At 53.7% G+C, this 11,381-nt stretch overlaps 1 protein-coding gene across 4 annotated transcripts in view; it reads right to left on the reverse strand.

Moving 5' to 3' along the window:
- OLFML2B (olfactomedin like 2B) overlaps positions 1-11,132 on the reverse strand; it is a 36,313-nt gene extending 25,181 nt beyond the window's left edge. For 2 of the 4 annotated variants that reach the window (XM_045876787.3, XM_045876786.3), the window contains exons 1-3: positions 10,684-11,127; positions 7,810-8,073; positions 5,672-5,779 (exon numbers count right to left, since the gene is read on the reverse strand). In XM_045876787.3, coding sequence (XP_045732743.1) covers positions 5,672-5,779; positions 7,810-8,073; positions 10,684-10,860 — 549 coding nt within the window. In that variant the 5' untranslated portion in view covers positions 10,861-11,127. Of the gene's footprint in view, positions 1-5,671; positions 5,780-7,809; positions 8,074-10,683 lie in introns of all 4 variants that reach the window. The other 2 variants (XM_045876788.3, XM_045876789.3) reach the window with 2 other exon arrangements.
- Positions 11,133-11,381: the final 249 nt, after the last annotated feature.

Here is an 11,381-nt window from a genome sequence, read left to right on the forward strand (position 1 = left end):
GAGGCCTGGAAAGAGATCCTTCCTTCCCCTAACTCGCAGCCAGGCCTGCACAGATGCAAATGACATTTTCCTATTAGTTGGTGAAAAGATATATCCCCCCAGAGTCAGGAATGCTCCTTTGATCTTGCCTTTCAGACCAGAAATATAAAGGCCACCAAATCGTTAGGTTTGAAGGAGAAGCCTCAGTGATGTCCGTGCCAGCACATTTTGGGGAGCAGGCCAGTTCTGACAAAAACAGACTCCTACAGGAGTCCGGTGTGTCCTTTTACAAAGCCCATCACAGATATGAAATCTTACTTGGACACAACCCTATCAGGAGACACACAAGTTTCCATGCTGACCATCTGTGCTCATGGACAAGTTTCACAAAGCCCAGCAGATAAGAGTGAGAAAAAGAGAAGAGTCACACACACCAGATGGGGCTGGGCTTCAGCAACAGAAATCATACTTTGGGGAGCCTGCAGACAGGCACCATATTAAGAGCGTGGGATATGCACGCACACGGATACAAAGGTACGTGTGTATACAGCCTCTCTCAACGGTCAGCCTCAGGCCACCACATTAGAGGTTCCTGGCCTGGGGGCGCCTGGGTGGCTCAGTCGGTTGGGTGTCTGCCTTCAGCTCAGGTCATAATCCAGGGGCCCTGGGATCCAGCCCCACATCGGGCTCCCTGCTCAGCAGGAAATCTACTTCTCCCTCTTCCTCTGCCTGCCACTCCCCCTGCTTGTGCTCTCTGTCAAATAAATAAAGAAATTCTTAAAAAAAAAAAAAAAGTTTTTGGCCTGCTGACCACGTTGGATGTTACTTCTACTGGGACCAGTTCTACAGAAATGCCCATGGGGTTTCAGGCCTCGACCAGGTGAACAGAAAAGATGTTCTGGGGGTTAGGTTTCTGGAATACAGTGACATGGCCCTCCTCTGCTACACTCTCCAAGCTGACAAAAACTAGAAAGTCTGACAATACCAAGTGTTGGTGAGGATGTGTGTCCACTTCCATACCCTGCTGGAGGGAACGTAAACTCGTACTAGCACTTGGGAAAACAGCTCTGCAATCTCCCCTACGACTGAAGGTAAGCCTAACTCACATCCCAGTAGCCCCGTTCCCACTTAAATACCACAGAGAAGTGCCTGCAGGCCTGGGCCAGGGAGCACACACAGGGCTGTGCACGTACAAGGAAGCTCCCAGGGCTATTACGAATTACAAAACTAAAAACACACCCCATATCCCTCCTCAGAACAGATGGATAAATTGTGCCATATTCAAACAAGAGAATACTGCACAGTGATAAAAATAAATGAACCACAGGATACAAAACAACATAGGTAACTACTAAAAACAAAATTGAAGAGGGGCACCTGGGTGGCTCGGTGGGTTAAGCATCTGCCTTTGGCTCAGGTCATGATTTCGAGATCCTGGGATCGAGCCCCACGTTAGGCTCCCTGCTCAGCAGGGAGTCTGCTTCTCCCTCTCCCTCTGCCCTTAGCCCCTCTCATTCTCTCTCTCTCTCAAATAATTAAATCTTTAAAAAGAAAGAAAGAAAGAAAAAGAAAAAAGAAAGAAAGAAAAACAAAATTGAGGGGCACCCGGCTGGCTGAGTCAGTGGAGCATGCAACTCTTGATCTCAGTGTTGTGAGTTCAAGTCCCACAGTGGGTGGAGAGATTACTTTAAAAAAATAAAATCTTAAAAAAACCCAAAAAACCCAAAAAACCAAAACTGAGTGAAAAAAGCCCAACACACATACACAGGTACACACATACTCTGTAGGACTCTATATACTTAGAGTTCAAAAATAGACAAAACTAAAAAAATAAAATAAAATAAATAAAATAAAAAAATAGACAAAACTATTATATTTAGGGTACATCCTTAGATAATGAGAATGTTTTTAAAAAACAAACAAGATTATTAACATAAAAGTCAGGATAGAGGTTCCTTGGGGGGGTGGTGAGGAGAGGGCACGTGGGGGTGCTGAGCTTTCCTGAGCTGGGTGGTGGTCTGCTTTGTAATAATTAAGCTGTACACTTGTTGCTTATGTACTTTTCTACGCATGTGTTATTTTCCCTAAATTAAAACAAAAGCTTAACCAAAATCACCCCACTAAGCAGAGCTCTGAGAGCTGATTTTACCAAAAGGTGAGACTCTAACAGTTTAGATTCTATTTCTCGCTCCTTCCTTCCTCTTTCATCTACAAATGGAGTTTCCATTTCTACATACATAAAGGGCGTGCGTGTTCACACGTGTGCCCGCTTCTATTGCCAAGCACTGATCCTACTCTGGGCAAAATGCCCCTCCAATCTGACCCCTTTGTCTGGTCTGACCTCCAAAGCACTCCCCTTGGGATTCCGGAATATCCAAAGACCAAGAGCAGAATTTCACTTCCACTCCTCCTGCAGAGCCCGGCTGGAGGACTGTTTTTTCCATTTACCCAACATTGGGCCTTTTCAGTGACTGCAGACTGCAGACCGAATCAGCCAGCCTGAGCCAGGAGACAGAGGCTGAATGTCACACCGGGAGACAATGCTCTGCTCTACGGGCCCCGGGCCCCGACCCATCTGTGCCATCGGCCACACCACTGCGCCCTGTAGCCTTGGACGGCCTGCTGGGGGAACCTCTCACTCCACTTTAATCTTATTTAACAGGACTTATGGGATACAGCCACGGCTCTGCCTAGAAATTCCCTTGGAAGAGCTGTTGTTTGAAGCTCTGCTTAGGAAAAACTGATGCTTCCGGGGCAGACAGCAATGACTCAAAGCAACTTACAGGGTTGATTAGAAAGAGCCTTGGCCCAGGAACCAGAAGGCCTGAGCTCCTGCCTACACTTCCCTAGAACCTACTGCAGGTCTCACGTCCCGTCCGGCTCACGGGAACAGAAGTGCTCAATGTCTACGGGGTGGTTTAAAACCAATAACTGCCATGTAAGCAGAGGGGATGGTTATTATTAATATAAAGGGCCAGTTTTTGCTACTCAACATACCATAGTTTTGAAAAAGAGATCACTCTCATTGATAGAACTAAGATGGGTTTTGGCAAAAACCCAGTGACTGCGTGCCTACACAGAGGACACCATCCTGCTGGGACATCGCCACCGCACCAGATTCTCCCACTAACTGCATGCCTATCCTCTGCCAGCAGGAAGGGCCCGCTGCCTGACAACGCCGGAAACAGGCTACGCCCCTTGAGCAGACCCCTGGGAGGCTGAGCACCTGACCTTGGCCTCCCGAGCACTGTGCTCTAACCCCGGAGCTATCTTTCCCGGTCTGTGTTCTTGAGACAGAATGAAAACCAAGTGGCCGCCAAGGTCAGGTGAAGGCAGCAGAGGTGGCTATCAGCCCTGTTCCTATACAAATGCAAACCCTTTTTTAAAGAGGGCATCGCACATTTGCATGGCTCTGGGAGCCAAGGGAAAAAGAACTTTCCAATTTCCAAGGTCGACTTGGATTCTGGTTTAATTCCTTTCGAACCCATCTGAAAGAATCGGAAAGTAGTTTTATTTATTTATTTATTTATTTATTTATTTATTTATTTTATTTTATTTTTTTTTTTTAAAGATTTTATTTATTTATTCATTCATGAGAGACAGAGGCAGAGGGAGAAGCAGGCTCCCAAGGAGCAGGGAGCCCAATGCAGGACTCGATCCCAGGACTCTGGGATCATGACCTGAGCCGAAGGCAGACGCTTAACCATCTGAGCCACCCAGGTGCCCCGGAGAGTAGTTTTAAATGGGAGAACGAATCCCAAGCCTGGATGAAGTCCGTTGGTGGTAGGACGGTGTTGACCATTCCCAACCTCTTCATAGCCATCAGTGTTGGGGAAAGAGAGTGAAGATTAGGCCTAATTCTCTTGCGAAGCCCCCTCAGGAAGAGTGGGCTGACGTGGTTCTGTTGGCACCTCAAACTGTCTAGAAAGCTCAGGTTCCAGGGCCTTGACCCTTCTCACCAGACCCGGGAACTGAAGTGACTGTGACTGTGGACCCACCACCCTCCCAGAGCTGATGGCCGTGTTCAGAAAACACTCATCACAGCCCTGGGGGAGCCGGGCCTAAGGACAGGTGGACAAGGAAGCGGTGTTCACTTTCTGGGAACATTTTCTGGAGCGTAAGGAGGGTGCTGACACCAATCTTCGCAACGGCAACGTCTCGTCATCTGCGTCCCAGCTCCCCCGGCAAAGCGACCCGGAGACGCAGCCCCCTTCCACTCCTTGGTCACAAGAGTGCCTTGTTTATTTAACCATTTCAAAGCGTTTGTAAAGTGATTAGCCCACTTTTTATCCCCTCGGCAATCATACAAAGTAGACAGGGCACCTTTCCTACTTTACAGATGGAGAAGCTGGGGGACAGTTGCTCAGCAACAGCAAACAGAAAGTGGGTCACTCTGTCCTGACTCCTCGTCCAGTGAGGGCTCTTTCTGCCACACTAAAGGGCCTTATCTTTGCCCCATCCTACAGCTTCTAACCGCCCATGAGGGAAGCCCAGCTCCTCCATGAGAGACCCCCGATATTTTCATGAGGAATATTCGTATAGCTAATCATTCTGCTATTAAACCTACCATTTACAGTCACAGTCTAAAAATTAAATAGACAATTTTTGGAGTCACTGTTTCAAGTATCAGTTCAAGAACTGGGTGCCAGTCGATGACACATACCGTACGCTCCCTACCAATGAGGCTGAGTGGTCATCGTTCCCTTCCAGGTGACCCAGTGACTCATCTCTGTTATAAAGGATGACAGCGACAAAACAGCGTCAACATTGTCATCGTGTGTAACGGCTCCTATCTCGCACCCCCACCCCACACACCGCCCCCCTTGAAAATCATGGTGCCAGCCGAGCATCTCCCAGGAGCCCTGTCAGAACCGTGGGATGTCCGTCTGGGAAAATTACACTACAGTCCCTCCTTCCAGGGGGTGAGGAGCTGGAATGCTTTCCAATGGGGAATGTTATTTATTAGGAATCATTTTTATGTCTTCTTTCTCTAAAGTGGATTTGAGATTGATCACCACACAAACACACATACACATACAGAGACGGATGGCAGAACAGTTAAAATAACGAAACAAAACAAAACCAGAAGAAAAAATTAACAACCCTATTCCCAGAAGGGAGATGCCACCACCTTAAAACCAGAAGTAAGATGCTTATTGTACTTTTATATTTCATTTAGCTCTGAGTTCCGTGGAAGTCAAGGTAAAAATAGAAATATGTTGGTTATATGGTTCTCGTCTATGAAGAAAAGAAGGTATATTTACATTTATATTTCACTGATTCTCTTTGTCACCAAAAATTTGGCATGATTTCGGATGAGTGTTTTACGTATATTTTGTCTTTCCAAAGAACAAGACAGGTTAAGTCTAGTCAGGATACATGCTCTCTGGAAATATTGTGGGAAGTATGATACATTTTGGGACCTGATCAAGAAAAAGATACAGAGGGGCGCCTGGGTGGCTCAGTCGGTTAAGCATCCAACTCTTGGTTTCGGCTCAGGTCATGATCTTAGGGTCCTGGGATCGAGCCCTGCACCTGGCTCTGGGCTCAGCGTGGAGTCTGCTTAAGGATTCTGTCTCTCCCTCTCCCTCTGCCCCTCCCCCCACTCACTCACTCTCTCTCTCTCTCTCTCTGAAATAAATAAATAAAACCTAAAAAAAAAAAGGATACGGAAACCCAGAATCTTCCTTACCTCCTCCAGTTTATCCATCCGCCCCACCAGTTTGGTAGTGACAGAATGCAGCTTCAGGAGATCCAGGCCATAGAAAGCTCCTTCCAGCATGTCTATGATGGTGGAAAGCTAGGAAACAGGAGTAGGGGGTTAGTCAAGGGCTGGGGTGTGACAGACCCAGGACGAGATGTTTCCTGTCAGACCCCCATGGCGGAGGCTCAACAGGGAAGTGGCCTTAGAAATTGGCGTTTGTGTGTGGGGGGGCACATAAGCCAGCACAATGGTGGAAGGTAGTCTGCCCACTAGAATACTCAGATGAGAAACAGAAAAATCCTGTAGGAACAAGTAAAACTGTTCTTCACCAAAATCTTCACCAAACTGTTCAGAACTTGTATTCATCAGTTGAAAGTAGTGCCTCGGGCGCCTGGGTGGCTCAGTTGGTTAAGCAACTGCCTTCGGCTCAGGTCATGATCTTGGAGTCCCAGGATGGAGTCCCACATCGGGCTCCCTGCTCAGCAGGGAGTCTGCTTCTCCCTCTGACCCTCCTCCCTCTCGTGCTCTCTCTCATTCTCTCTCTTGCAAATAAAAAAAAAAGAAAGAAAAAAAGAAAGTAGTGCCTCATCTTTGTTTTCCCAAGATATCTAGCACAGCACCTGGCCCACAGCAGGTGATCTGTACATACTCAACGACATGGCTTCGGAACCTCGATGCCCTGAGGACGTGCTTCTGAAACACTCACCTTCACTGTCTACTGAAGGCCTGGAACATACCAACGGTCTTCCCTCAGCACTAAAAGTTAAACTGACCCCGGGGCAAAGGAGGCCCAGTGACCCTTCTCTGAGGTGACAGAAGCTGTCACGGGGCCCCAGCCTTTCTGCCAGTAGCCTGAGAAGACAGTGGTCCCACCGGGTGCAGCAAAGGGGCCGACAAGAGATGCTTGACCCGAGTCTCCCTGCCGAGGACCGGTCCCCGAAGAGTCTGCTGGCCACACGAATCCCCTGGCCTTGCTACGGGATGAGGAAGTCCATGCATGAGCTCCTCGTGTTTCGGAGACCTCCTTCCTCCCCACCGGAGGAAGGCAGTTCGATCATGGGTGAGAGCCACAGGATGGCATCTGGTTAGCATGCACTGTGAAGATTTTCTGACTCCTAATAGAAGATTGTTCCAGAAGCCCCCCAGAACCCAGACAATCCCATAACGGGGCGGCCCCGAAACTAGTTCCACGTCAGGGCTGCAGTTCTGTGAGGTGGGCTGAATCCTGGGACAGGATGTTAAAGCGTTGTACTGCGGAACCCCACTCAATGACCACCAGCTACCGGGCGTGTGGCAGGTGCCAGGCCCCGTGGCGGCACTTTGCATGGCCATCCATGAGCGAGACCAGTGGCTCCTGACCCTGATTCTGTCAGGCGTTGTGCTAAGCGCCCCCTAGCCGCCACCTCAGCTCCCCCACAAGGTAGATGCTATACTCCCCACTTCCTATGCAAGGAGACTGAGGTCAGGCAAGTTAGTTAGGTGCCTTGAGTCGGATCAGACGACAAGGGGCGGCAGATCTGAACCCAAGGCGGTCTGACTGCAAGACCAGGCCCAGGCCACTACCCCATGCTGCCGAGATCGGACGAAGCCCTCAGCCAAGCCGGGCAGTGGCCTCGGGCAGGCCTGAGCTTCCCCACCCTGTGGGACCGGGATCCCTGTTTGATACCGACCTACAACAGGCCCCGGGCCTCTGCTGCCCTGGGTCACCCCAGCCCTTGTGCTGAGGACCGCCAGGCTCGCTCCGGTGTCTCTTGCCTCTGGGGTGCGTGCTGGGCTGACAGTAAATCGTGATAATAAGTCTTGCAGAGAAGAACACTGAGTTCTTTTGGCCCCTGGGCCCAGCAGCTGCTCCCAGGCCCAGCCTCCCTGGCTCCACAGGGAGAGAGGCAGGCACACTCTGCTCTCGGCATCCCTTTCAGACATGGGGACTGCAGATGACCAGCTTGCCAGATGATCAGCCTCGGACACTCGCTCAGCATACTAGGGGCCAGGGCCTGACCTTTACAGGCTAAGCCAGGTCCCAGTTACCCAAAGGCAGGGATTGTAATCCCTGCAACAGCTCTGCTGGAACCCCCGGGCCCGAAGGCACCCTCCCACTCGTGGCATCGTTCCACCCCAGGTCCTACCTTCAAGTCCCGGCTGTCCGCTGCCCTCAGCTTCTGGAGCCTGAAGTCACCCTCACAGGGATTGAGGGCTGACGGGGGCGCGACACACGCACACTTGCACGACGAGCCCGAGGTGATGGTTTCCAGGGTGTAGAAGTCCTCCTTCCTGGAGGTGCCCTCATTGACCCTCTGGCAGGCATCTCGGCCCAGGGGTCTCACCACACACTTGCACTGACAGTCGGAGCCCTCAGACACAGCCTTGACCTTGTCATAGTCTCCCAGCAACTAGACACGGAGACAGAGAGAGAAGGGGTTGGTGTGCAAACATAGGTATTGGGCCGGCTCCTAGAAAGGCTCTCCCTTCACCATGTCAGATGTCCTGCACTAGCCAGAGACCTCAGACCACTCTGAACAGCGGGGAGAAGAGGTCATCGGAACACAGTTTGCTGACTCTGAAATCTCCTTGAAGGCGCTTAGGAGTTCGGTTCTCTTCATTTGTCTTGGAAAGCTGTGTGTTTCTCAGGGGGCCTGAGGCTTTCATCATTTCAAGGGAAAAACAAATGAGCCCTTGCCTTTGCAAGAACCCAGGTTGAGATTTAAAAAGGAAAGGACGAGGGCTGAAGGGAGGATGGCAAAACTGAGATTCCAATTTGAAGGCTGCTTGCTTCTAGCCTCATCCCCTCACGGACCACTCATGGGGTGCCTACTCGGGACGGTGCTAGGGGCTAAGGGGGGGAGGCAGACGGGCCAGAGAGCCCACTTGCAGGAGCGCGGGGTGCAGTACCCACACAGATCACAGCCATGCCAAGCGGAGAGTGCCGAGTACCCCGATATGATGTGGTGCAGCGGGGCTCAACCTGGCCAGAGTGGCTCCAGCCAAGAAGACTTCCTGGAGGACGTGGTACTTGATCTGACCCTTGAAGGATGCTTTCTTTACTTTTTAAGATTTTATTTATTTGTCAGAGGCAGAGAGAGACCGTGCACAAGCAGGGCGAGCTGCAGGCAGAGGGAGGAAGCAGGCTCCCCGCGGAGCAGGGAGCCCGATGCGGAACTCGATCCCAGGACCCTGGGATCATGACCTGAGCCGAAGGCAGACGCTTCACCGACTGAGCCACCCAGGCGTCCCCGAAGGATGCTTTCGATTTGGAAAAAGGGAACTGGGAGAAAAGAGACAGACCCAGAACTCAGTAAGGTTTCCTCAGCCTCAGGATTCCTTTGGCTCCTAAAACGGCTTCTGAACCCAAACCCTAGGCCAAAGCCAGGAGAGCACACTGGCAGTACTTGGTGCTTCTACAGCACTAAACATTTCCTTCTGAGCTCTCCCGGGCCAGCCTCCCCAGGCGGGAAAGCACGCAGGGACAGGCTTCCTGGAGCCACGGCGCTGGGCACTTGCTGGGGGAAAAGGCTCCTCCCCAGCTCCCCAGCCACACACCCTGCAGCCCCAGGGCCACAGAGCTCTCCCTTTCTAGGCATGGAGAAGGGCTCCCTTCCTTCGACTAATGACCCTGGCAGGCAGGCACAGGACATTCCCGGAGTGGGAATGTTCCTGGGATGCCGTCCGGGGGGAAGAAGGCTAGTAATGTTTTTCTTGCAAAGGTTGGGTTTCTTCTAACCCTAATATTTGTTTTAGAGCTGTTGTCACTACAGAATGGATCAGTGGACGCAGGAGTTACAGCACAAGGTGACCGAAGCGGCTGGTCTTTATGGGCTGACAGACAGTAAACCATGGCTGTCTGCTCGCTGAAACTCTGCCTAGATTCCTGCAAAGCCCGCACTGGGACCCTGGGTGGATTCCTTCCTTTCTGAGACTCGGGTTTCAGGAACACTTCTGTGCATGGCCCTCCAGAGCCCCACTGTGAAGGATTTTTATGTCCTTTCGATGTAGGGGAAAGTGCGAGGTTTTCGGGCTCTAGGGCATCTATCAGCGTAACTTCCAAAGGAAAAGGGTGAGGAGACTAGTGTTTGATAAACGCCACAATGGAGCCGATTGTTCTTCCTCCGGGAGGGAGACAAGAGCCAGTGCAAGGACTTAGCGAGATGCAGGCAGCATGACAGGGACCCTCCCTCAGCCAGCCCTCATCCTTAGGCTGATGGCAACCCCCACCACCCATCACCAGGCCGGCTCCAGGGCGCTTGCACGCAACACTCCAGACAGCTGTCCCCTGCAGGTACCTGGGCTGCAGCAGTCAGCCGACCTGGCCCTGCCCACTCAGAGCACTGTTCCAAGTCTTACTGTTCCACGGGTCCTTTGCTAATAGAACGGGGACGAGGGTGTGCGAGGTTGAGTCAAGTGGAGTCCTTTGTAAAGGGACACTTCACAAAGCCCATCACCATCAGCTGTCACTCACCCCCACCAACCCTCCATCCACCAGAGGTGAGCGGATCTGCATTTGCACCCTGCCTCCCCAGTACACGGGGGTCTTGTCCCGGTCCCCCTGGGCGGGGCCCCCTGGCAGGCATCACACCTGCTGCTGTTCTGTCTTCACCCCACTCCTCCCTGGTGTGCATCTCACTCTGGGTCGTCAAGAGTGGGGGTGGCACTAGGGGAGAGCCATCAGCCTCCTGTCCCACACGCCGGCCTGGTGTCACGTTCCAGTTCCCACGAACAGCCACACAGGCAAGAGACCGCCAGGTTTTCACAACCCTGGGACTAGAGGTTTGGGTGATGATTTTTTTTTTAAACCCCTCTTTTCAGGGAGCTGTGTGGAGTCTTGCCTGCCTTCTCTCCTTTCTCCTGATTCGGTAACCTTGAAAGACCCCCTGACGCCGGGAGGAGGACCCGGTCCCTTCGCTGAAGAAACGCCTCGGGTAGTGGGGCGCAGCGGCCGCCGAGGCTCCAGCGAGGGCCACGTCCCGCTCCCGCCCGGGCCGGGGGTGGCCGGGCCCGCAGCCTACCTGCGACAACACGTTCTCCTGGTTGTCCGCCTCGTTCTGCAGCGTCTCGTCCTCCGTGGGCGCCACCGGGGGCGCGTCCGGGGGCTCGCTCGTCCCGGCGGGGGGCACGCTGGGCCCCCACTGGACCCCGGCCACAACCAGAGCGCCGCAGACGACCAGCAGCAGAGGCTTGGCCATGGGGGACGCGGGCAGCGGGGCTGCGCCCGGGGGCGAGCTGCGGGCTGGGGCTGCGGGCTGGCACTGAGGCGCGAGGGCGGCGCGGCCCGGGAGTGGCCGCTCAGAGCGCCTGCTGACGCTGGGCGCGGCTGAGCGCGGCGGGAGGGTGCGCCCCCGAGCCCCGGCTCATGTCCTCCCCGGCGCGAGCGGCCGCGACTGTGCGGCCCCGGCCGAGAGCGGGGCGCAGGGTAGGGGGGGCGGGGAGGCGGCGGCACCGGGAGCGAGCGCGGCGGCGGCGCGAGGGCTCAGGTGGCAGGCGGGGGGCCGAGCGCGCGGGGCGCTGGGGGGCGGGGGCGGGGCGGCGCGGAGGGAGGGAGGGAGCGAGCGAGCGAGCGAGCGAGGAAGGGGGAGGGGAGGGCAGGGGCAGGGGCGGGGCCTCCATTGTGCGGGCGGCCGGAGTGCGGCTCGGGGGCGCGCGGACCGGCCCGCCCCGCCCGGCCCCGCTCGCCACCCGCTGCGGCCCCCGCGCGGCGTCCCCGAAG

Source organism: Mirounga angustirostris, unplaced genomic scaffold (assembly GCF_029215605.1).
Source record: "Mirounga angustirostris isolate CCGP_5_RB_7025 unplaced genomic scaffold, mMirAng1.0.hap1 SCAF_6, whole genome shotgun sequence".
Classification (NCBI taxonomy): domain Eukaryota; kingdom Metazoa; phylum Chordata; class Mammalia; order Carnivora; family Phocidae; genus Mirounga; species Mirounga angustirostris.